Genomic DNA, 27,850 nt, shown 5'->3' on the forward strand with positions numbered 1-27,850 from the left:
CTCGTGGGGCCATACATATTCCGGAGAAGTTTCCTTTCTTACTTTTCAATGTCTATAATTTTAGAGTAACCTCCAAGGGATTATGGTTTCTGAGGTGAATAACGCTTCCGGCAAAACAACTGTCTTGTAATGTCGTAATTTTGCAATACGCGATATGACTCTCTTGTTGTAGTAATTCCACGTTAGTCTGTACGCCTGATGGAGTTTAGTGGCTCTTTCTATGTTTGCCCTACTGTCTAGTCCCGATAGTAGTATGATTTCTCCAAGGTATTTGACATCTATGAAATTATTATTATTATTATTATTATTATTATTATTATTATTATTATTATTATTATTATTATTATTATTATTATTATTATTACTAATACCGTAAGCTTCTCCCGTATTGAAGTCACAATTAGATTTGGACACTGTTGGATAACAATAGTAAACAATAACCTACGTCTAATCAACCTCTCTGCCACGTTGCATCTTTTCCCCTCAGCCGCTTTTGCAATTACATGCCCAAGGACTTTTTCAATAACCTGTACTTCAAACAGATCAGGCAGTGTATTCGCTTAGAAGAGCCCCAATGATATTGTACGTACTGCGCATGTACACTTTCCTCAAAAACAATATGTTTGTTTTGGGAATGCACAGCGTTTGTATCTACATGGGAAGAGAATTATATTTTGATTATAATTGAAACTAAGACTGACAAAATATTAAATGCGAGGAACATACAATGCGCTCATTATTTCTTGAGCGACTATTTATTTATTTTTCGTTATTGATTTAATGTCGCACTAACACTTCGAAGCTTTTCATCATCATCATCATCTGTTTACCCTTCCAGGTTCGGCTTTTCCCTCGGACTCAGCGAGGGATCCCGCCTCTACCGCCTCAAGGGCAGTGTCCTGGAGCTTCAGACTCTTGGTCGGGGGATACAACTGGGGAGAATGACCAGTACCTCGCCCAGGCAGCCTCACCTGCTATGCTGAACAGGGGCCTTGTAGAGGGATGGGAAGATTGGAAGGGATAGACAAGGAAGAGGGAAGGAAGCGGCCGTGGCCTTAAGTTAGGTACCATCCCGGCATTCGCCTGGAGGAGAAGTGGGAAACCACGGAAAACCACTTCGAGGATGGCTGAGGTGGGAATCGAACCCACCTCTACTCAGTTGACCTCCCGAGGCTGAGTGGACCCCGTTCCAGCCCTCGTACCACTTTTCAAATTTTCGTGGCAGAGCCGGGAATCGAACCCGGACCTCCGGGGGTGGCAGCTAATCACGCTAACCACTACACCACAGAGGCGGACTATCGAAGCTTTTCGGTGACGGAAAGAAGGGAAAGGGCTAGGCTTGGGAAGTTAGCAGCCATAGCCATAATTAAGGTACAGCCCTAGCATTTGCCTAGTGCAAAGCTGGGAAACCACGGAAAACCATTGTCTGAGCTGCCGAAGGTAGGATTCGAACCCTTCATCTCCCGAATGCAAGTTCACAGCTGCGCGACTCTAAACGCACGGTGAATTCGTCAACGCATTCGGGAGACAGTTGGTTCGAATCCACCATCGGCATTCCTGAAGATGATTTTCCGTGGTTTCCCATTTTTACGCCAGGAAAATGATGGAGCTGTACCTTAATTAATTTCACTGTAAAAACCATGGAAGATCAATTGAGTCGTCCAGTTGCAAAACCCGTTATGTGCAGACAATTTTTTTTTTTTTTTTTTTTTTCAGGAAGCGCAAAATTCTGTCATTTGTTATGCAACAAAGATGGGAGATTGATATTTTGTAATCAAACAGTAAGCGTTCATCTTCGACATACCGCAAAATATTCACAAAATTTAACTTATAGAACCCATGTTTTTTGCAAAAAAATTGGACATAAAGAGTTTTGCAGCAGTTTTGTGGAGATAAAAGATATGTGCAGCAGTATATGGAATAGAGTGTGCAGATTTATGGTGAATGTGTTTTAGTAGCTACGTTTGAAAGTATTACACTATGAAAATTGCATGAATGGAAAGAATTTAGATTAGGATATAATGTTTTGATATCGCCGTGCTGTCAGGAGCACGCGGCTGTGAGCTTCCATCCGGGAGATAGTGGGTTTGGATCCCACTGTCGGCAGCCCTGAAGATGGTTTTCCGTGGTTTCCCATTTTCACACCAGGCAAATGCTGTGGCTGTACCTTAATTAAGGCCACGGCCGCTTCCTTCCAACTCCTAGGCCTTTCCTATCCCATCGTCACCATAAGACCTATCTGTGTCGGTGCGACGTAAAGCAAGTAGCAAAAAAAAAAAAAATGTTTTAATATCTAATCCCCGCTCTTTGATTTAATGATTGCATCAAGAAATCATCACTCATTCAAAACGTTTTATAAGTTCTTTAACATTCTGTACAGTTGTATTAACAATCCGTTATTGTCCTCAACAAAATCTCTCACATCAATGTCATAGTCTGGCATTTCACTGTTTAAATTTTACCGCTGGTCAAATAGTGCCTTGTAGAACGTGCGGTCATTGTTCCTTATCCACTCTTTCCCGTAATGTTTTGGTCAGCAATGTGTGCAGGTCGTTGAGCTTTTCTTTCTTAAGAGGAACCCCTTCCTCCACTGGTACTGGCACAATAGCAGGAAAGGGTTTTCCCGTGGTTCAGTATGATTTTTGCTTCCACCACAATTGCTGTTATAGTTTACTTCACTTCTTATCACACAGTTGCCTGATTTTGTTCGCATACATATGATCCTCTTAACAGGGTTCTGCGACATAGCGAGCTTTGCTGCATAACACACGCTGGACATAACGACTTTTGCAGCAGTTCCGTTATTTGTCACCATTAAACGTATGTATTAAATGGCCTTTGCTCACGCATTACATTACTGGATTGTGTATTTTGATTAGCTGCATACAATGGTGGTGATAACTCATTTTGAGGAAAAATGGACATAACGGGTTTTGCAACTGGACGACTCATCCATCACTCCCACGTGAAGTCGCAGCACCGGCTGGTACAGCAACATTGAGAATCCAGTTAGTTTCGCTAGCCAATCGCAGAGCAAATTAATTATAGAAATAAATAATTACGTTTTAAAGTCATAAATTCATGCAGTATGAAGTGAAAAATGAAGTAAGGACGGCATTGTGAATACAGTTTAGGCTAACCGCGCGATTTGGTTACGCGAAGCAGTCAGCTTGCATTGGGAAGATGGTGAGTTCGAGCCCCGCTGTCGGTAGCCCTGGGTTTTCATTTTCACACCAGCCAAATGCTAAGGATATACCTTAGTTAAGGCTACGATCGCTTCCTTCCCAGTCCTAGCCCCGTCCTATTCCATCGTTGCCATAAGGGCTGTCCGACGTTAAACAAGTAGGTAGAACATAATATTTGAACAAGGCAGCTCTTATTAAATGTTTGGTTTGGGATACAAAATGACCTACCAAGAACAATCGAATAACCAGGTTAAAATACAAAATTACAACAGAGCTCCCAGGATAAACATTCTGGTTTTCAAAACATTGAAACTGCATATTTACACAAGACGGAAGGTTGGTGAAGTTATGCCGAAAGAATTCTCACATATGACAGTTAGGCTTAGGCTCTAGAGCATTCGGACTACAGGATGAACGATAGCTTGTCACAGTTGAGATGAAATTTCTTAGAAAGACGGAAGGCTGCAGTCTATTAGATCGCAAATGGAATAACCAGATAACCAAAGAATTGGAAATAGCTTCGATATTAGACTAAATAATAATAATAATAATAATAATAATAATAATAATAATAATAATAATGTTATTGGTCTAATATCCCACTAACTACTAACCAGCCGCTTTTTTCCCGTCCTAACGTTTTTCTCTCTCAGCGTCGCCAAAATGTGTGCGCATTAATGTAACGTTAAACACTAGCAATATATATTGTATTGGTAATGCAATACAGTACTAATAATTCTAACTCTTATATTCGAATAATTAATTTAATGTTACGAGGCTATTGTAATATAATTGTGAAATTACATCATAATTACTTTTAGTTCCTTATAACTATCTAACTATCTGTATTTGGTTCAGGTGGATACGGCGAGCGCGGACCCCAAACAAAGCTGGCAAGTGGCTAAACCTCGTGAAATGGGAGTCGTCGTCGGTCACAAATCACGATCTTGTAAGGATCTGTCAACTGCACAGCTAACAGCAAGAGCCACTACATCCTACGCAGTCACAGGTATAGTTTTATTTATTTACTGCATATGACATCCCTCAGAGGCGCTTTAAAGAAGGCATTGAAATTAGAGGGGTGTCAGATCCCATGATGCCCTTAACAGGACCAAAGTGCAAAGTAGTGGACCCTATGCCGTTGCGGAGGAAATCATTAGGAATAATAATAATAATAATAATAATAATAATAATAATAATAATAATAATAATAATAGCAAAAGCAAAAAAAGCAAAGTCATCTCCGTACAGGCCATGAAGGCCCTGGGAGTGGTGGAAGGTAAAGGCTTCCACTATTCGTAACCTCGGCACTTGATGGGATAGAGTGGTTAGCTCTACGCCCGGCCGCCTTTGCCCTCAGGAATTAACCTGGTACTCATTTTTGGTGTAGGCTGAGTGAACCTCAGGGCCATATGCACCTCCGGAAGTGGAAATCTCATTTCTTAAATTTTTTAGACTTCCTGGCGGGGATTCGAACCCACGTCCTTCCGGGCGAACCGAATACGCCTTTACCGCCTCGGCCAGGCAGCCCCTAATAATAATAATAATAATAATAATAATAATAATAATAATAATAATAATAATAATAATAATAATAATAATTCATAGCTGATTTTCCTGTCATATTCATTACTATACCAATATCTGTCTAGGCTGATTGGATGCAACTGTACGAGGTCAGGCTTCCAGATTTAACTGACATTCAGAATTATTTAATTATGTTAAGTTATGTGGTAATGAAACGCCTGGAAGATCTCTGGCTCTGTTTTTCTTCTGAAAATTATACTTCACCTATTTTGAGAGTTTCTGACATTAACACTGCTTCGGACATCGATAGTGAACTTTAACCACACCGTTTCTGTTACTTTATAATTGGAAATTCTCCTCAAACGTTCTGTACTATAGCAGGCCTAATGTAAGAGAATATTATGGTCAGAAAGGTCTCGTTTAATTAATTTTTATGGCCTTACCTCAGCAATTACATATTTCCATTGACTTGGCACAAAAGCTGCAGAAACTTCCCTCCTTTTCTCCATTAACGCAAACTGACGATCGCAGGGTAAAAAATCTATTATCGGAGCCCTAAATTTCTGTTTGACTTTCAGAGTAAAGATTTCTCTTATAATAAGGAAACTGTATAGGGTAACCATTCTGAAGTTGTCATTTTGCCCTACACATCTCTCAGACAATATACGATGTTCCATATGTTAGTGGTTGGACATGTTCTATAACAAAGTTCACTAAACAAGCTGTTATTTCATTTGATTTCACTTGTGTTTCCTTTCGTTATCTTTCCAATCTTCAAGATCTATCTTTTTATTGTGTTGTCTTTCATCTGGCCGGGGCTGATACTATAGCTACTGGGACCCATCATGTATTCACTCATGGACCCTTATTCCAGGGATAAAATATTAAAACATAAATTAGCATACTGCCACCTAGTGGTGTGTGGGACATTCTTTGATTGCCAAAGATCCTACTTACACTGTTATTCAACATGTGATAAAATTTACCTTAGACCTTTCTTCCTGACTGAGGTGGGGTGGGATGTATTAAAATATTATCCAAATACAGTTTGAATTGTGATTATGGTGGTGTAATGATATGTAACTTAATTGTTCCAGGATCTCCCTCTGGTTACGAGCTCTTTCCCGGACTGGGGTATTATAAATTGCACACCGAGGCGCTGACATGGCAGGAGGCACAGGACAAGTGTATAGCGGAGGGCGCCTATCTCCTAGTCATCAATTCCGAACAAGAGGCTACAGTGGTCACCACATTCTTCTCAAGAGAACCACAAGTCCAGAACGCGTCTTATGAAGGCTATGCTTTTGTTGGCTTCAATGACCTGGAAATCGAGGGACAATTTGTAACCGTGTTAGGTACTGTATTATTGTTGTTATTTAAATTAATCCTTTCACGGCTCGTAATTGTAAACATGATAATAAGCTTTTGGGCTTTTGCCGTGTCAGAAAACAAGGTGAAATTCTTTACGTTTCGCAGAGAACTTTCCTCCGCTTCTTCAGAAGAAAATCTCATCTGTTCACAAACAAGACTTCTTTAATAATGAAGGTTTGAATTTAAGAATGCCTTACCGTTGGTCTATACACGGCCGACTTGATGCATCGCTCCCAATGTCTCAAGTGTTATTAGATGCCGTCCTCGGAAACCGGGTTCGATTCCCGGTACTGCCAGAAATTTAGGTATGGCAGGAGGGCTGGTATGTGGTTGAAATGGTATATACAGCTTACCTCCATTGGGAGTCTCCTTGAAAAAGAAGTTGCACCACCTCGGGATAAGAACGTGTGTTAATTATTATAATAATAGAGTGAAGTAAATTGTATATAATAATAAAAATAGTAATAATTGAATAATTATTAAATTTTACATTAGTACTATCAAGAAAACCGTGTCTAAATGTTAAAGAATCTGAGAGGTCATTGATTTACATGAATTTACAAAATTATTACTATAGTTCTGATGCATGAAAGAAAACACTCCGAAAGGATGAAAACCTGGTGGGCCCGCAAGAAGACAAACAGTTGAGATCTCGCGGTCCTTATTGGCCCTAACGGTGAATAATAACAATTACAATAATTATCACAATAGCTCTCCTCGGGAGGTCAACTGAGTTGAGGGGGCTTGACTCCCAGCCTTCATCGAAGTGGTTTTCTGTGGTTTCCCACTTCTCCTCCAGGCAAATGCCGTGATGGTACCTAACGTAAGGCTACGGCCACTTCCTTCCACTTCCTTGTCTATCCCTTACAATCTCCCCATCCCCCATAAGGCTCCTCTTCAGCATAACAGGTGAAGCCCCCTGGGCAAGGTCTGGCCCTCCTCCCAAGTTGCCCGCTCCCCCACCCAAAGTCTGATGCTCCAGGATACTACTCTTGAGGCGGTAGAGGTGGGATCCCTCGCTGAGTCCACGGGAAAAGCAACCCTGGACGGTAAACGTATTAAGAAAGAAAGACAAATTATTACAATAAATACTGAATTTTCACGACATAATAGGTTGAAAGTCGATTTCGATTATTCCAATAAATTGCCGTCCCAATAAATTGACAAACACAATTTTATATACAAGCACTGAAGGCGGCCTTCTTTCGTTCGGGGCCTTCCTGACACACGGGAAAGATTTCGGGGGATTAGAAAAGTCGAAGAGTGTAGGGATGGCATTCCATTTTAGCAGCTTCCTTCCATGTGTTCTCTTTACTTCAGATTTATATTCAACAAAACGAAGCTGCAGGAAAAGATTGATCAAGATATGGTCAGTAAAAAATACTTTGATAGACCAGCTTTTTACAAAAGCAAATAGAATAAAATTGGTGATTATTACTTCACTATTTTTCTCTAGCAAAATTTATACTAACATCACACAGCTGTTAATGTAATGTTGGCTGCCATTTACGACGTCGGCAATTCTGCATCCATTTTTCCCTCCTGTTCTTATCTTTCCGGACTCTAAATAATATAGTACCTTTAAATAAGTGACTTTTACAATCTGGAGCGACACAATAACCCATTATAACTTTAATCTCATTGCACTGGATAGCACGCAGACGACATCAAGTAGAGAGCTTTGGTCCCAAAATGACCGCTGCTGAAAAGAATTCTCGGAACATGACCAAACCTGTGTTTATAAACCTTGGTCGCTCTAGCTAGCTTTAGCGCAGCGCATCACCCCACAAGGCTCCTCTTCAGCACAGCGTCGGTGGATGCGGAGTGGGTTTCGGCCCTTGGGTTTCTTCCCTTAAGAGGCCACGGCTTGCCCGTGGTCCATCAGCTCTGTACTCTGACGGACCAACCGAGCAGAGGAAAGTTGGCCACGGTCGGGAGACGGGCCTGGGGCACAGTGCCAGACTTCACGCCTGGCCCCACCCGTCGGCTGTCCTGAGAATGGTTTTCCGTGGTTTTCCACTCTCCTGCACTAAGGTAAATGCCGGGACAGTTCGTAGTATAGGCCACGGCCGCCCACCCCCTCACCTTCTCCGCACATCTCCTTCACCGTAACAAATCTCCCGGCCTGAGAGACGGCGTCACCGTCTAGGAGGCCCGCCTTCCCCTTCAGGGGAAGAATGAAAATGTTTAGTAGTAGTAGTAGTTCAACATAGCAAGTGAAGCCGCCTGGGCAAGGTCTGGCCCTCCTCCCAAGTTGTACCCCCTCCCCCCGTACCGACCCAAAGTATGATGCTCCAGGGTACTGCCCTTGAGCGGCAGAGATGTTTTTTATTCCATCGTAGTCTATGTGTGTGCGTCTGATGATCTTGTTGTTTACATCACACTCAAAATTTCAAATGGGAAAAATCCTCTTAGGGTAGCTGCCCTAATACTACGGAAAACACATAGGTTCAGCCTGCTGATTAATCCGTAAGAAATAAGAAAATACAGTTAATTCATTCTCATTAGAATTTTTTAATGTAGTAACATTCATTAATTTTCGGGCACTACCCCCTGATGGATTCTATTTATTCAAATAACTTTTATACAGATGATATTTTACGATTTGGAGTGAATCTCTCAAAATCACAGTTGACATTTCTTGTAGAACATTAGTAGGGAGTCGAAATCTTTTGAAACTATTCACAGAGAAATTCTTCTTTGGATTTTCTTGTACTTCGCTTACGTGCTACGTCCAGTCACTAACTTGATTTAGGTATTAGTGACTACCAATAGATGGAAATAACTATTGAGTGCTATAAATTGGAATTGTGAAAAATGCATCCTTCTTTGGTTAGTTACAGCCGTTTTTCAAGATATATAAAGCTCCTAGAAAACATTTATGATCAAGCAACAATGGTAGCCAGAGTGAACGAAGACCTCATCACCAATAAAATACCAGTTGGCAAAGGAGTTCGACAAGGTGACACATTCCCTCCAAAGCTGTTTACCCTTGCCTTGGAAGATGTATTCAAAACCCTTCATTGGGATAATAAAGGAATAAAAATCAACGGATTATATTTGAACCACCTACGTTCTGCCGATGACATTGTGCTCATAAGTGAAAAATATCTAGATGAGCTAGAAAGCATCATCCAAGAATTAAAAACTGTCTCTGCTAAGATTGGTTTGGAAATGGACATTAATAAAACGAAAATACTAAGCCCAGACAGTCAACCACTTAAAATGGGAAACCAATATATAGAAGCTGTCGGTGAGTACATCTATCTTGGACACAAGATAAAACTTGGAAAATACAACCAACGTGCAGAAATTCCTCGCAGAATAGTATGAGTTGAATAGCATTCCGAAAACTAAGATTCATCCTGACCACCAAGGATGTTCCAATTAACCTGAAGATCAAGGTTTATAATACGTGCGTGCTGCCAGTTACTACTTACGGTCTGGAAACGATGACTCTGACGAAGGAAAGTGCTCGCAAGCTTCAGCGAACACAACGAGCCGTGGAGCGACAGATGCTAGGGATCAGCCTTAGGGATAAGATCCGTTTAGAGGACATCAGGAGAAGAACGAATCTAACATACATAGCAAGACTAAAATGGCAATGGGTAGGACATGTAGCTCGACAAGTCTACAACAGGTGGACCTCTAGGACTGTTCACTGGAGACCATGGGAACACAAGAGAGGCATTGGAAGACACCGGAAGAAATGGCTCGATGACATAAAGCTGTTGGCTGGAACACGCTGGTTCCAACCAGCTCACGACCGAAGACGATAGAAGCATATGGAAGAGGCCTATATCCAGCAGTGGATTGAAATAGGCTAGAAAGGAAGAAAAAGAAGAAGATGGTTAGTAATATATTTGGCACGAGGACACAGGGTTCTACTTTCTTCACGCCAGTGCAATCCATCACGGCGTCTTGCTACAAACACAAACATGACCAGATCACACATACGGAATTCGGGAAAATTAATATTATATCGCGATATTACATTTGTTTTAAATTTCTGCCGTTTGAACTGTCGGATGATATATTAAACAGAAAACATTTAAGGGGAAATGGAATCCTATTTATATTAGTTTTGAAATTGAATGTTGTTGCTAAACTTGATATTTATTACATTGAAATAATATATGGTTTACTGTGCGAATATGGTTACCACAAATACATAAATGCTATCCTTAATATTCAAACACTATGGGTGTTCCAGTGTACAAGCATGATTCAAACGAAGTCTTATTATAGTGGTTATGTGGCGTCTAGTATATGATCCCATTGCGAACCATGGCTTTTTAAATATATATATATATATATATAACATAAGAGTTTTGTCTGTACATTGCTCAGAATTGCTCAGAATATATGTTGTACCATTACGTTACATTAGCGGCCGTCAAGGTAATGAATACAGTGGGCAAAGATGGCGGACAATAACTTCAAGTGCAAGTACACAGAGTAGTGATCTAATAAATCGATATTGCCCGGCCGCAAGGGAAAAGAATCTCAAGAGTTAAATAATGACGGACGGAAAAATATGAAAGAGAACGATTCTTGACTACTTTGTGAAGAAAAAGCTACAAGTTGAAGAGAAGTTGCACGGCTTATAGAAAGATTATAAAAGTATCAAATCAACGTCGAATACGAAAATATTGGTATATTAACAGTATAGAAGAATATATCTGCAAGAACATAATACGGAAGAAGACTAGATTTGAAAGGATTATTCGTCACTGTGAGATCTGAAGTCAGAAACGGAAAGGAAGCTTCAGCTGAATTACACATTGCCGAAATCAGTACCATAGCGGCATAATTTATTGTTTCCAGGAGGGAGGCAATATCTGTTTAAGCAAAAGAAAAAGCAAGGAATAGGCCAAATTAGAGAAAAGTATAAATTTAAAGAAAAGAATATTTTCATCTAACACGAGTTTCCAAGAACAAGTATTGGGAATTGAATTGCCTATTTTTCACCAGTATACTATGTACTCTACTATGTATTTGTTCTTTTATGATTGCATGATGACTGGTGACATGGACTCAGCTTAAACAGAGGAAATGTTTTGCTCAAGACTGATTAGCTCAAGCCAAGACCCAAGATGAAGCCGCAGATGACGTAGTCTTCGGATCGCAGTGGTTGCCTACTCCATGATGCCGTAGTCCAGCAGAGATCCAGCAGAAATCCAGTTACGAGATAAGTATTACGAGTTGCATCGTAATGAATTTCAAATCAATTAATGAAAAATATTTATAGGTGTACAGGAGTGCTAGATATAAGAGATCAAGTGCCAATGAAAGGATATATGAATACAAATGCCAATTTTTAGCCGATGAAATGTGCTGTTTTGTGCTATATAACTACGGTGCTAATGTGATAATTTTAAGGTTATTGGAATCTAGATCTGACTGAGTATTTATGCATGTTTTGTGCCAATTAATACGTATAGACCGTGAAGCGTTTAACCAGTCATGGATGTATAAATGTAAGCGAGATTTAAGACGTAACCTAGAACTTCAGGTCAATATGTATACCAATCATGGCCAGTATGATAATAATGTGGTAAAAAGGTGTTTGAAATATTACGAAGTTGCAGTGTAGAAAACAATAATCAGGTTATTGAAGATTGCGTCCGTAACACAGAGGTTATTTTAGTGGAATTGAGTGATGAAATATTTTAAATATGGAGGAATATATATATACAGAGGAAATGAAGTATTAATGTGGCATGTTATAAGTAAAATGAGGAGATATGTTTCTGTTCGTTATTGAAGATTGGGATAGATAAATGAAATGCGAATTCCTGTGTTACATATTGTATTTAGATTTGGGTTAGCACTGCAAGTAATGAATATAGGCCATGTTGAGTTGAATGCATGTCTCGATCCATGCTGTTTGTGATTCGTTGTAACTTTCGGAGGATGATATGGAGAGGTTACGTGTTTGTTATGCATTACGATACATATATTTTTGGGAATAGAATGAAATCTCGCACATTTACGTATTTGAAGGTCAGCACGTTAGCGCTTACACGGAGTACGGTCTGCTTATCGAAACTATGGCACAGCGAGGAAATATTTGGGAGTATGTAAATATATATTGGCACACGAATAGGATTGTATGGCACGATTTTCGCAGATTAGAATGACGTACCGACAAATCTATGGCACTCCGTACTAGATTTATTAGGTTTATGTTGTACAGATGGTAATGTACTGATTTAATTTATTCATTTGGGTTATGATAGGAATATTGGTAACTGTATGGGTGTTTTGAACCCATAATTAAACATGCTAATGCTTATCTCGTAACGTGGAGAGTCACAAACAAGAATCTAAACAAGAATACAAATCTGTGTTTGGATAAATTTTTGGTCAAATAGACCGAAATCATAAATGAAACTTAACCTATGCCCCAAAGAAAATCCCAAACAACATTAAATGAAAGATATTCCACTCCTCCTTGATTTAATAAAGTTCTGATCCCTATTTTTCCCCTTATATGAATTTGATCATGGAAGATATGGTATAATTTGGTTATTAACAAATATGTAAGCAAATATATTGAAGATTTAACTTCTTTCAAATATGTTTATCTCGGAAACCAAGCACTTTGAGAATGATACTTATATTTCCACGATTTTTCCTTTCCTTATTGCCAATGAATATATATTATTCAATTTTATTATACATTAGCATGCTAATAAATTAGATTTAGATTTGATTTTGCATTTCTACTCTTTAAGTAGGTAGTAGTAGGATAGTATACGGAATTATTGAGTTAGTTTACGCTGAGTATTAGGTGAGGATCGGATAATTTCTTTTAACATCAGGATATGGTGTGACTATTTCAACGGATGGCAACTCTTCAACGGAATCCGCGATTTATTTAATGCATATAGGAACAACGAAGCGAATTTTTACCCTGAGAAGTGATTATATGCCATATGTTGGAACTTATGTTCATAAATACTATTCCAGTTTGGAATCTTTGTATGACTTGCGACCCGATACTTAGGATTTAGAGGCCGGAGCAATATTTAAATATGTGTATACTCAGGCAATACTCCAATAACATTAGACAGAGATACTGGTAAAGGTCGCAAATCAAAGGTATGGCATAATATATATATATATATATATAACATAAGAGTTTTGTCTGTACATTGCTCAGAATTTGAAAAGGATGGTATTTCTGTATCGGCCATGTCCACAGAAACAAGGAAATGCTTTTTTTTTTTTTTACTTTTCCGTAATTTATGTCTGTCTGCCTGTCTGTCTGTCTGTCTGTCTGTCTGTCTGTCTGTCTGTCTGTCTGTCTGTCTGTCTGTCTGTCTGTCTGTCTGTCTGTCTGTCTGTCTTTCTATGTATGTATATATGTATGTATGTATGTATGTATGTATGTATGTATGTATGTATGTATGTATGTATGTATGTATGTATGTATGTATGTATGTACACGCATCACGAGAAAACGGCCGAAGAGAATTTCATGAAAATCGGTATGTAAAGTCGGGGGATGAGCCACTAAAATCTAGGCTATAAATCATTTTATTCACGCTGAGTAGTTTAAGAGAAGGCCTAAAATTAAATTCTCAAATATTTATATTATTCATGGTCCTATCGATAAATACTACATAACTAAAGTTACATAGAATTAAATTTCCGATCATTTATGTCTTGTACATTTTTTACCGTACCGGCTATGATAACACAGATATTCATGAATTTCGATTTTTGTTGCTAAGTCCACACCAACGCCGAGCCACGAGAAAATGGGTGAACAGAATTTAATGAAAATCGGTATATAGAGCCGAGGAAGAAGAAACTATAGTCTAAGCTATAAACAATTTTACTGACCCTGGATGAAATAGCAGTTTACGGGTAGGCGCCTAAAATGTAATTTTAATGCTATTGGTCCTATAGAAAAGTACTACATAACAAATGTTATAGAGAATACAATTTCCGATCATTTATGTTTTATTCAATTTTACCATACCGACTATGATAAGAGTAGTATTTCAGAGTCGGAAGAAAACTAAATGTGAAGATCTACACTATGGAAAGCGCATAACATTGATTAACAATAACATTACATTGACCATCGTTTGTTGTGATGTTCTTTGCCTCTTAAGGTGCCCTCAACTCCGATAGATGGGATTACTGTTGCGTACCGAGTATAACAGCCTGACTGAATATTGGCGGAAAATAGCTGGGGAGTTAGGAAGCTTTTTTCTTTAGCATGCCATTCCTCTGGTTCATACATTGTCTGATACTGCTGGCACCTAACACACTGGTTCATCAGTATTCCAGCTATTCGATCCCTACTCTGACGCGCTGTTTTGAATGAGCAGTGTGCACATTTTACAGAGGTTCACTTAATAATAGTAGTATGACCTGGTCTAGAATTACAATTTAGGTCTATTCCAAATTATAGCACCACAATTCACTAAATAATTCAAAATTCAACCCTGAAAAGAGCCGTTTCTTAAGAAAAGCGTCTTCCTCTTCATTTACTAAATTCTACATTCATTTCATTCCAAATTAGCAGTGAAGAGGGGTTTTCTCCAAGTCAGATAGATTTTTCCGCCGCCAGTGTAGTGAAATGAGATTTTCCGACTCATCGGGTACTCCTAGGAAACAGACTAGTAAAAGGAGATAGATTTGCCCTGGGACTCTCCACTATTCGACCCCCCCCCCCACGCCGAAAAAAGACGAAGAGTGTTCATGGATGACGGCTGTCTGCGGCGTGGTCATTTCAGCTCTGAAACTTTGGACTGTTAGACCGGCAGCGTGGTACTGTTCGTTAAAAGTGAGAGAATGTGCGGTTTTTTATTTGATCGAATATTTCATATTGCTTTTAATCGCGCCATTCCTATTGACGTCATTGTAATGACCTATGCACTTGGGAAAACCACTAAGACAGTCTTTCTGAGGATGTAAAATAGCAGGTGGAGAGTGAGTGTCTGCCATTATAATGAAAACTCCCCAACCTGATTGTGATTGATGGTAGGCAAGCGGACCTACCATTACAGTTACAATTCCCTAACGCAGTCTTCATATGAGAAAAGACGTTTGGTGACTTCTCGTCACGTTTCTTTTTATCGTTTTTTTATTTGCTTTTTATTTGCACCGACACAGATGAGTCTTATGGCGACGATGGGATAGGAAAGGTCTAGAAATGGGAAGGAAGCGGCCGTGGCCTTCATTAAGGTACAGACAATGTGTCCAGACATCATTATATGGAATTGCTATTTGGTATTTAAATCCTTGCTCATTTGCTGGGTCACTGGCAGTAGCGGCAATTAAGGGGGGGGGGGGCAGTCCCCACCCCCACTTTGTGGAGAAAAATCCATTTTTATTAAAAAACGATTTGTATAAACCCTGTTGTTGTTTCAGCTAATTCTTTCCTTTAATTTATTCAATTATTAAGAAAAATCCTCAGTGATAATACGCACAAAATGTCGTTCGTCGCGGCTAACCGAATTGTACAGCACCACAGCAAGTAGTGACGACCCGCGGAGTAAAAAGAGCATGTTCTGCGACAAAGTGTAGCAGGGGTATATTTTTGCCAAGGCCGTACGCTTGCCGCGCGCATTCGTCAGTCTGGCAATCTTGTTAGTGCGTAGTCATATACTAAATTACTTTTAAATTGTATAATCAGGCCGTACTTCTATTTAATTTTAATACATGCGTAACTATTGTTCCTCTGGTGAAAGTTTTACTGTATTGTACGATTATTACCGCACTTAAGTTGGTAAACTATCAACCTGAGTGGTGTTTTTAAAAGTAGGGTATGAAGATAAAGTTGTAATTGGGGCAAATATTCGTTTATAGGAAGAGAAACGTGTCTTTTGGTTGTCCATACACTTTGCGCCGCTCCCCCCCCCCCGCCCCCGCCCCCACTTTTAATTCCAATCGCCGCTACTGCTCATTGGCTACCATCACCACACATCCAGATATGCATATTGCCCGCGGGCATCACATAGAAGGATTTGCAGCAAACGAGTCGAACATGTCCTTGGACATTCCCGACAATAAAAGCCACATGCTAAATAAAAATAAAATATCTAAAAAGAAATTCTGGAAATTTTTGCATGAAATTATACTGAGGTGAATGATCTATCGCATGAAGCTAAAAAATAAAAGATTTCAGTGTATAAAGCCCCTTCATTTTAAATCTCAAATTTTCTAATTTCGGATAGGTTCATGAAAAATACTTGGACTGGACGATATACCACTAAAATAACATACTGTGTAAACTGATTGCAAAACAGTATTTTTATCAGGCACTCATTTTCACGTATTTTCTTTTTCTAAACAAGCACTGATCACTTCTTTCAAAGAAATTATATTAGTCATAGAATTAACTATCAGAAACCTTTCCTTCTTATCGCACGTCATTAACATTTTAATTCTGTTCCATCTTCTATCTTAAGATGGCATAGTACTCCATAACATTTATACATTAATGTTGCCTTCTCCCCATTTATATACCTCTTCACTGTTTCATAACGCTCCTTCTCACAGCTCATACCAAATTCCTTCGTCACTCTGAATTACATTTCCTGTCAAGTGCAACATTACCTCGCCATTATTATTGTAGCTTTCACAGGAAATTAGATTTAAGGAGTTCTCCACAATTTAACATCGTTCTGAAGACTAACTACCTGCTTCAGTAAGTTTCAACTTCGCATTAACAAATCCTCCTATCCGACTCGCTTGGTAGGATTGAATAGAATAATTCTATTCAAAGTCAATTATTGACTTTGATATCCACATGCGTAGTATTGTCGCCTAACGTGCTCTTATCCAGAATGCAATGAACGATTTCTTTAGGTCCTTTAGGTATATGTACCAAATTTCCATTTACCTAATCTATATATATATAAAATAACATGTCCTGACTGACTGACTGACTGACTGACTGACTGACTGACTGACTGACTGACTGACTGACTGACTGACTGACTGACTGACTGACTGATTCATCATCGCCGAGCCAAAATTACTGGACATAAAGAAGTGAAATTTCGGGGATACACACATATTAACATGTAGGTGCTCACTAAGGGAGGATTTATGGATATTCCATCGCTAAGGGGGTGAATAGGGGACTGAATTTTTAAAATGATGATATCTATATCTCAAAAACCTACAAGTTTCTTTTTTGCTATGGGCTTTACGTCGCACCGACACAGACAGGTCTTATGGCGACGACGGGATAGGGAAGGCCTAGGAGTTGGAAGGAAGCGGCCGTGGCCTTAATTAAGGCACAGCCCCAGCATTTGCCTGGTGTGAAAATGGGAAACCACGGAAAACCATCTTCAGGGCTACCGATAGTGGGATTCTAACCACTATCTCCCGGATGCAAGCTCACAGCCGCGCGCCTCTACGCGCACGGCCAACTCGCCCGGTACCTACAAGCTTACAGACGTAAAAATTGGTAATGGGAATCTCATTTAAAAATAAACACGTATTTTTTTGTTTTCGGAATATCCCATTATGGGGGGTGGAAAAAGGGGAAAAATTGGTAGAAGACCTTTTGTGAAGAGACTTATATCTCAAAAACTGAAGATGGTACAGACATGAAAATTGGTGTCTGGAATCTCGTTTGAAAATGAAGAAGCACATATTTTTGTGTTTTTGGATAATCCGATGAACAGGGGGTGAACAGTAGTAGCAAACGAGGTGAATTTTTAAAAAGACTATATCTGCAAACTATCTGCAAACATATCAGAGATTTGAAAACTGGTATTAGGATTTTCCTGTAAAAGTAAAGAAACATAAATATTGTTTTCGGAAAATTCACTTAAGGGTACTGAAAAAGGGGGTTAATTTTTAAAATTAATATATCTACGGTATATCTCAAAAACTTAACATGTTGCAGACATGAAAATTGGTATTTTGAATCTCCTTTAAAAATAATGAAACATGTATTCTTTTGATTTCAGGAAAAAACCCTAACGGGGGCGGGGGGAAGGAATTGAAAAATTATTTGAATTATTTGTATGAGAATATATACACCAAACAATTTAAAGATATTACAAACGTGAAAACTGGTGTTCGGAATCTCCTTTAAAAATAAAGAAACACGCATTTCAAAGAGGGGGCGAGGGGGGGGGGAATTAACTTGGTGTTGGGGATGAAAAAGGAGATTCTTTGAGGAGTATACATATGTCTCAAAAACTGAAGAAGTTACAGTCGTGATAACTGGTATTTTTAATCTCTTTTAAAGAAACGGGTACTGTTTGTTTTTGGAAAATTCACTCAAGTGGCGAGTGTGAAAAGAAGTGAAAAAAATTGCATTCTTTTTCTGGAGAAACTGATATCTCAAAACTGAAGGTTACAGACATGGAAAATATTTGAAATCTCCTCTAAAAATAAAGAAACACGCGTTTTTAGGTGGGAGAAACCAACTTAACGGGCGGGGGGTGGAATGAAAAAGGAGTTGAATTCTTTTCATGATGATACATATATCTCAAAAACCGAAGATGTTACAGACATGAAAATTTGTATTTGGAATCTCCTTTGAAAGTAAAGAAACACGTATTTTTGTGTTTTGGATAATCCGATGAATAGGTTGTGAACAGGAGTGACAAACGGGGTGAAATTTTAAAAAGAACATATCTGCAAATTATCTCAGACAAGTAATATTTTACAGATTTAAAAACTGGTATTTAGAATTTCCTGTAAAATTAAAGAAACATAAATATGTTTTTAGGAAAATCCACTTAAGGGGAACTTAAAAAGGGGTTGAATTTTGAAAATTAGCCTATCTACAGTATATCTCAAAAACTTAACATGTTGCAGACGTGAAAATTGGTATTTGGAATCTCCTTTAAAAAATAAGGAAACACGTATTCTTTAGTTTTCTGAAAAAACACTTAATGGGGCAGGGGGTGGAGGAATTGAAAAATGAGTTGAATTATTTGTATGAGTAAGGTAAGGGTGTGTTCTGCCCGAAGGCACGTCCGAACCTCCGCAGAGGTGCGCCTGAGCCGGAGTTTGCTTGCGGTAGGGTGGCCAGTTCCTTTCCGCTCCTCCATTCCCTTACCCCCCAAAAAACAGCGCGTGGCAACCCATCCAAATCTTGACCACGTCCAATGTTGCTTAACTTCGGAGATCTCACGTGATCCGGTGTTTCAACACGGCTACGGCCGTTGGCTTATTTGTGTGAGAATGTATGTATATATACGAAAAAGTGTAAGGATGTTACAAACGTGAAAACTGGTATTTGGAATCCCCTTTAAAAATAAAAGAACACGCATACGGGGAGGGGGGGGGGTGAATCAACTTGGTAGGGGGGATGAAAACGGAGATGAATTACTTTTACGAGGATACATATATCTCAAAAAACTGAAGATGTTACAGTCGTGATAAATTGGTATTTGGAAGCTCTTTTAAAGAAACGTGTACTGTTTGTTTATAGATAATTCACTTGAGTGCGGAGAGTGAAAGGAAGTAAAAAAAATGAATTCTTTTTCTGGAGAAATATCTCAAAACTGAAGGTTAAGGCGTGGAAATTGGTATTTGGAATCTCCCTTAAAAATAGAGAAATGCGCATTTTTTGGGTGGGCAGAAACAAAATTATCGGGTGGAGGTGGAGTGAAAAAGAGTTGAATTCTTTTCATGAGGATACTTATATCTCAAAATCTTAACATGTGAAAATTGGTATTTGAAATCTCCTTTAAAAATAGAAACGCGCACTTGGGGGGGGGGGCGGTGGGGTATCAACTTAACGGGTAGGAAAGGAGGGGGGGGGGGGAGGAAGGATTTGAATCACCTTTATGAGGATACTTATATCTCAAAAACTGAAGATGTTACAGACGTGAAAATTAGTATTTGGAATCTCCTTTAAAGATAAAGAAACACACATTTGTTTTTTTGTTTTTTTCGGAAAATCAACGTAAGGGTTGTGAGGTTGAAAGTAAATAAATAAATAAATAAATAAATAAATAAGGAGTTGATTATGTTTATGAGGATACTTTTTCTTAAAAACTGAAGCTGTTGCAGACGTGACAGTTGGTATTTTCAAATTCCTTTCAAAATAAAGAAACATTATTTTTTTTTCGGAAAGTCCACTTAAGGCGGGAGAGGGGTGGAAAGGAGTCAAGAAGAAGAAGTTGAATTATTCTTATGACTACACATTTATCGCAAAAACTGAATGTGTTACAGACGTACGTACATGAAAACTGTTATTTAGAATCTCTTTTAATAATAATGAAACGCGTATTTTTTTGTTTTCGGAAAATCCAGTTGAGGGGCTGAAAAGAATTTGAAAATCGGGTGAGTTTTTAAAATGAGTACCGGTATGTTTACATTATATGTCAAAAACTTCACACATTTGAGACAAGAAACTTGGTATTTGGAAAGTCCTTTAAAAATACAGGAATATGTACCTTTTTATTTTCGGAGAAGGCACTTAACGGGGAGTGAAAGAAATAAAAAATAGTTGAATTATTTTTTATGAGGATACTATATCTTAAAATCTGAAGATGTAATAGACGTGAAAATTGGTATTTGGAATCTCCTTTAAAAATAAAGAAACATGTATTTATTTTTGCAACGTGAGAGAAGACTGTTTCTCACATGTATAGTTCTATGTCGCATGGTCGTCGTAGCCCCAAAAGGTAATACCTTAACCAGGGTTTACAAAGAATATCTGGGGTAAATGAAACTCAATTTTTGGGTGAGTTTTTATACTTTAAGAATTTTCAGATAATATCTTAGTACAATGCCGAGGAACGATTACTTTGACCAAATTGCGAAATCCACGCTTCGAACCCGCGGGTACTTGCTAGTACTCTATATAGCTATTCATTGGAGTATGCGGGAGAATGGGTGTTAACCAGGTTTAATCTCCCTCCCTTCACATTCATATCCTGAACAGCTATTTTTGTAAATGTTTACAAAGAATAAAATATGATATATTTAAATATGAACCAACTTGCAATACGTTTGCAATATCACATTGTTAAAGAAATATTATGCGTGATAATAATAATAATAATAATAATAATAATAATAATAATAATAATAATAATAATAATAATAACGGGGACATTTGTCGAGGAGTAATAGCGTGGATGATTTACCCAAAAGGATGTGGGTTCAATTACCCCTACCCCCACCCTTACAATAAAACATTCACTTCTGGACGGGTAAGAGGCCCTGGGTTCACTGAACGTGCTCCAAAAATGACTACCAGATTAATTCTTCGAGGGTAAGGTGACAGGGCGGCACTCTACCCTAACTAGTGCTGATTTTACGAACAGTTGAAGCCTTCACCCTCCAATCCTAAAGTCAACCCGAAAGCCATGTGGGAGGGGAGCAGATCCATGGCTGAATATTAATCAATTATTTTTGGATAAACTCCACTAGTGTCACCCAAAATCATTTGCATGCCGATATTATACGTCCTACAAACTTCCGGCTACCTCTTCCAGGTTTGAACCCGCGATCTTGAGATCCGCAGGCCGACACTCTTCCGTTGATTCACAGAGGGAGCTACTAAAGACCTTTGAGGAAGTTAACTGAAGAGTGAAAATGGAAAAGGTTGAAAATACCACAATTGTGAATTTTGTTTTCTTGTTCGCAACTGGCTGAAGGGGCCATACGGCGTAACACGGTGAAGGTTGGAAGTCTGGAGTCTCACAATATGAAATTCCAGCCTTCACCATGTTATACCTTCCGGTCGTTTCAGCCAATTTCGAGCAAAAATGAAATTTCACCATTGTGGCACTTTCATCCTTTTCCATTTTCACTCTTCAATTCATTGCTCGTGAACATCCAAAAGACTGGCCACGTATACAAGCATAGCATAATACTGAGATGTAGACGTAGAACTGGAAAATATTTAAAGGAAAGAGAACTGGAAAATATTTAAAGGAGAGCGGTACAATTTGTTCCGGGTGATTTCTTACAAAAGAGAAGTGTTGCGAAAATATTGCAAACTTGATACTGGGATGACTAGGAAGTAAGGAGACGAGCTGCTCGACTAAGCGGAATGTTTCGAGCTATCAGTGGGGAGATGTCTTGGAACAACATTTGTAGATGAATAAGCGTGAGTGGAGTTTTAAAAGTAAGAAAGATCACAAAATGAAGGCAAAGTTGGAATTCAAGAGGACAAATTGAGACAAACGCTCGTTTATAGGAAGAGGAATTAGAGACTGGAATAATTTATGAAGAGAGAAGTTAGATAAATTTCCAACTTCTTTGAAATAATTAAGAAAAGACCAGGAAATAACTGATAGGGAATCTGCCACCTGGGCGACAGCCACAAATGCAGTTCAGTGGTGATTTATTTATTTATTTATTTATTTATTTATTTATTTATTTATTTATTTATTTATTTTATTTCCATAACCATTTTTGGCCAACTATGTACCACGTAAATAACTCTTCATGATTTCGGTTTTTTTTGGCGCTACTATTCCTTCATTCTCTTGCTTGCAGTTTCTTTCTTTTCAGCCGTCCAATGTTGTTTTTTCTTGGTCCCTGTTTCTGGCTCTAAAAACCCCTCAAATGTGTGCATCTTGTTTCTGAAAGTGGTTCTGTTGTGGATGTTCATTTATTGGTATTAACAAACTATTTGTCATAAGAGTTGTGTTTCCTCTTGGGCTTGTTGAAATGGTTAAAAAAATTCTTAGTGAGTCTGTCGTCGGGCGTTCTTGAAATATGGCCAAAGAATTTAACCCTTCGTTTGCGTATTGTATATGAAATCCTGCTGCATATCTCATATACTTCTTTGTTACTGCATAATCGGTATATGTCATCACATTTTTTGGTTCGAGAATGTATTTATTTCTTTATTGTGTATTTATTTATTTATTTATTTATTTATTTATTTATTTATTTATTTATTTATTTATTTATTTATTTATTTAGTTAGTTAGTTGGTTGGTTGGTTGGTTGGTTGGGTGGTTGGTTGGTTGTTAAATACTCAGAGATGTTACCTATGAGAATGACATAGCCTGTTGATCTGGATTCACACACCAGGCGAGTTGGCCGTGCGCGTAGAGGCGCGCGGTTGTGAGCTTGCATCCGGGAGATAGTAGGTTCGAATCCCACTATCGGCAGCCCTGAAAATGGTTTTCCGTGGTTTCCCATTTTCACACCAGGCAAATGCTGGGGCTGTACCTTAATTAAGGCCACGGCCGCTTTCTTCCAACTCCTAGGCCTTTCCTATCCCATCATCGCCATAAGACCTATCTGTGTCGGCGCGACGTAAAGCCCCTAGCAAAAAAAAAAAAACAATGGATTCACACAGCCTACAATTGAAATGATTACCATGTTCATCCATAACCACTCTATCCCTCTTGGAGCCAATCAATCCGGTTACTTAGCTGAATGGTCAGAATCTTGGCCTTCGGTCCTAGAGACCCCGGGTTCAATTCCCAGCTGGGTAGAGAGATTTTAATCTTAGATAGTTCATTGCCTTGGCTCGGGGCTGGATATCTGTGCTGTCCCCAACATTCCTGCAACACAAACACAACACTATCCTCCACCATATAACACGTGTTTCCTATACGCCATACGCCACACACGTTATCCACCCTCGTCGGAGGGTCTGCATTACAAGGGCTGCACCAACCGAGTTGACCGTAGGGTTAGGGTGGTGTCGCTTTGAGCTTGCATTCGCTTCCCTTTCCTATCCCGTCGTGGCTGCACGGGTTCCAAAGTTAAATGGTTTGATCCTCGATCTCGGCAATAAACAGCATCCATTTTCTACACAACACTCAACTCAGCTTTCTATTAACTTTGTGGACGTTTCTACATTTACTAGGCCAATGAATACAAGACTGTGATTCTAATCTTGTGAAAAAAATCTCAATCTCACCTTCCATCGAGTAGTATGGCCGATTTTCACTTCATATTTTACACTACCGTACCAATTCAACCGCAGAGCCTTTCCATTGAACTTGACAAGCTACAAACCTGCCTTTAAGTTGCTGCAATTGGTAATTAAGTTAGAAATTATATTTGAATTACTATATAAGGATCAACGTGTTCAGAAATATAGGGACCACATAGTTATATTCCAGTCTTTCTTGCTTCTATGGGATGGGCAATTTCCTCTTTCTTCTGAACTGACTTTCAATTAATTGTCGTCACTGGCAAGGGTATGTAGCTGCTGAAGTAAGTTATTGTAAGCAACTCAATGTTATAAGTAGGGTTCGGAAGTTTATGACCGAAAGAAGTACAAAATATGCAAGCAAATATGCCCTAAAAACTAGCTAAATATGATCTAAAATGGTAAAATATGACTTGAGCATTTCAGGGATAGGTAGCAAGTATTAGAGTACCGCTCTCATTCTGTTTTCAAAAAAAAATGAAGTATTAGCATGCTTCTTGGTATCTGCCAGCGTACGTTCGTACATCATCTCTTTCTCGGAATCATATCTTCTAAACCAGCTACCTATAAACCTGCTACCTCTTCCGGGAAAAGAAATAAAAGTACATCTACCACAGTATTTGAAATCCTGTGTTTCGAAATCGACGCAAAGAACGTGTGTCTTATTAAAAACGACACCTCGGTTTAAACAAAAATGCTCAACATATAGCCAAATATGACCTTATATCACTAAAATGAGAAAAATGTGTCCAAAGCAATAAAAATGGTCGCAATACCGGAATGCACTTATATGCAACATAAAATTGCTTTGAACGGGGTCAGAACCCATCATTCACAGTTATGCTTTAAGGTTTCGGGTAAAATGACCTCAAGAATGAAAAATGACTTTTTAGCAGCATCCGAACCTTAGTTCTAAGATATAATGTATGCCTTATACATATTTACGCTGCATGTTGGGAATTATCCTTTCTAGGATAAATAATTCTATATACAATTTCAATTATGCACACTTCTATGTTCACCATAATAAAATAGACAACATTCATTGCTCAAAATAAAGAAAAGTATTATTTTATTTTTTTACAATGTGTGTTACAGATGAGCCTCTGACAAGGAATGCTTAGTGAAGATATACTTAGGGAGATATATTATTTCATGAATACGCATTTGTGTCCTCAGGTGAGCCATTGAACAGTTCAGGTTACGCAGAATGGTATAAAGACAAGCCTGACGGTGCCGAAGAGGATAACTGTGGAGGAGTGAACAAGGATGCCAAATACTTCGACCTCAACTGTATTCACAAACTACTCTTCATCTGCGAGTACAACGATTAGAAGAACTTATTGGCATGAATAACCAAAACAAATTACAGCCTATTTGAATTTGAATATTATATTTGAAAAACAGTCTCATGTTAATAAATGAGCATCATAACAAGTCGACTAATTACATTTTTAAACTATTAGTATGAAAATATGGAATGTACGAGAAAGAAATATGGTATGAGCCTAAGTCTTTTCCATTTGTTTGTGTAAAATATTTCATTGGAAATATAAATATTGAAAAATAAACTTATGTAACATGTGCTCAAGAAACAATTAATTGAATTAAAACATTGAGAAATGTTTGTAATAAGGTGTGAATAATAATTTCTGCATTTTTGTACGTAAGAGTGCTATTATTTCCCCCCATAAAATAGTTGAAAAACGTTTCTTAAAAATATCAAACGATAAAAGTGTAATCCTATGTACAGTAGTATTTATACATAGTAAGGTGGAATTGTTTGAGTCATCAGTCCATGGACTGGTTTGATGCAGCCCTCCATGCCATCCTATGCTGTGCTAACTTTTTCATTTCTAAATCTCTAATCTGCTTGTCATATTCATGCCTCGGTCCACCCCTACCGTTTTTACCCCTTACACTTCCCTCAAAAACCACTGAACAAGTCCTGGATGTTTTAAGATGTGTCTCATCGTTCTATCTCTTCTTCTTGTCAAATTTAACCAAACCGATCTCTTCTCACCAATTCGATTCAGTATTTCTTCATTCGGATTCGATCTATCCACCTCACCTTCAGCATTCTTCTGTAACGCCATATTTCTAAAGCTTACATTCTCTTCCTTTCTGAGCTAGTTATCGTCCATCTTTCACTCCCAAACACTGCCACGCTCCAGACGAAAGTCTTCAGAAACATTTTTCCAATTTCTATATCATTGTTCGAAGTGAGCAAATTTCTTTTCTTAAGAAAGGCCCTCCTTCCTTGTGCTAGTATGAGTTTTATGTCCTTCTCACTTCTGTCATCGTTTGTTATTTTACTACCCAAGTAACAATATTAACTTACTTCCTTTAAGACTTAATTTCCTAATTTAATATTACCTGCATCTCCTGACTTCATACAACTGTACTCCATTACTTTTGTTGCGGATTTATTTATTTGCATCTTGTACTCCTTATCCAAGACTCCGTCCATACCATTCAGCAATTTCTCCATATCTTCTGTAGTACGTAGTAAGGTATATAAAACCGAGCTCGATAGCTGCAGTCGCTTAAATGCGGCCAGTATCCAGTATTCGGGAGATAGTAGGTTCGAACCCCACTGTCGGCAGCCCTGAAAATGGTTTTCCGTGGTTTCCCATTTTCACACCAGGCAAATGCTGGGGCTGTACCTTAATTAAGGCCACGGCCGCTTCCTTACCACTCCTAGCCCTTTCCTGTCCCATCGTCGCCATAAGACCTATCTGTGTCGGTGCGACGTAAAGCAACTAGCAAAAAAAAAAAAAAAAAAAAAGTATATAAAGAAAATGTTATTTCCAAAATTATGAACAGCACATATTTATACATCCATGTTCCTAAGATTGATTGATTGATTGATTGATTGATTGAACAAGTTTCACCTAGGCCCTATATGAAATGAACTGAGTCTAAAATAAAGCTTTTTTTGTTTACAACTGATCTGTATTTAGGACCGTCGCTCAGGTGGCAGGTTCCCTATCAGTTGCTTACTTAGTCTTTCCTTAAATAATTTCAAAAGAACTGGAAATTCATCGAAAATCTCTCTGGGTTTATTTATTTATTTATTTATTTATTTATTTATTTATTTATTTTTATTTATTTATTTATTTATTTATTTATTTATTTATTTATTTATTTATTTATTTATTTATTTATTTATTACAATTTGCTTTAGGCCTGCGTCGCACCAACACAGATTGGTCTCATGGCGACGATGGGATAGGAAAGGGCTACGAGTGGGAAGGAAGCGGTCGTGGCCTTAATTAAGGTACAGCCTGGTGTGAAAGTGAGAAACCACGGAAAACCATCTTCAGCGCTGCCGACAGTGGAGTTCGAACCCACTATCTTCCGGATGCAAGCTTACAGCGGCGCGCCCCTAATCGCACGGCCAACTCGCCCGGTCCTGGGTAAATTACTAAAATCCCTAAATCCTCTTCCTATGACCGAATACCTGCCCCAGTTGGTGCTCTTGTATTCCAACTTTATCTTCTACTTTTAAAAAATCTACTCAAATTTATTCGTCCACTAATGTTATTCCACGCTATTTCTCCACTTACAGTTTGGACCATATCGCTTAGCGAACAATTCGTCTCCTTACTCCCAAATCTTCCTAGTCCAAAGATTATAACATTTTCGGAACACTAGCGTACTCCTTTGTCTGAAAATCACCCAGAACAAATCGTGATGCTTTCCTTTAGATACTGTATCTTCCAATTCTCGAAACAAGTAATCCTGGTGAGGGTCCCATACATTGGAACCTTAACTGGAGACTTGCCAGTGACTAATATGCCCTTTGCTTTATATCCTTATTCTAAATACCTTTATAAACACATGAAGAGATATGTAACCTTTATTTACAACCTCGTTAATGTGATTACCCCAATGAAGATCTTTCCTTTTTAAT

General features: G+C 38.5%; 1 protein-coding gene across 1 annotated transcript in view; it reads left to right on the top strand.

Moving 5' to 3' along the window:
- The window catches only part of LOC136870466 (hemolymph lipopolysaccharide-binding protein), a 29,926-nt gene extending 4,343 nt beyond the window's left edge, over positions 1 to 25,583 (top strand). The window contains exons 3-5 of the mRNA XM_067144919.2: positions 4,044 to 4,194; positions 5,810 to 6,067; positions 25,114 to 25,583. Of these exons, the coding sequence (XP_067001020.2) occupies positions 4,044 to 4,194; positions 5,810 to 6,067; positions 25,114 to 25,268 (564 nt within the window). The 3' untranslated portion in view covers positions 25,269 to 25,583. The remainder of the gene's footprint in view (positions 1 to 4,043; positions 4,195 to 5,809; positions 6,068 to 25,113) is intronic.
- Positions 25,584 to 27,850: the final 2,267 nt, after the last annotated feature.

Source organism: Anabrus simplex, chromosome 1 (assembly GCF_040414725.1).
Source record: "Anabrus simplex isolate iqAnaSimp1 chromosome 1, ASM4041472v1, whole genome shotgun sequence".
NCBI classification, from domain to species: domain Eukaryota; kingdom Metazoa; phylum Arthropoda; class Insecta; order Orthoptera; family Tettigoniidae; genus Anabrus; species Anabrus simplex.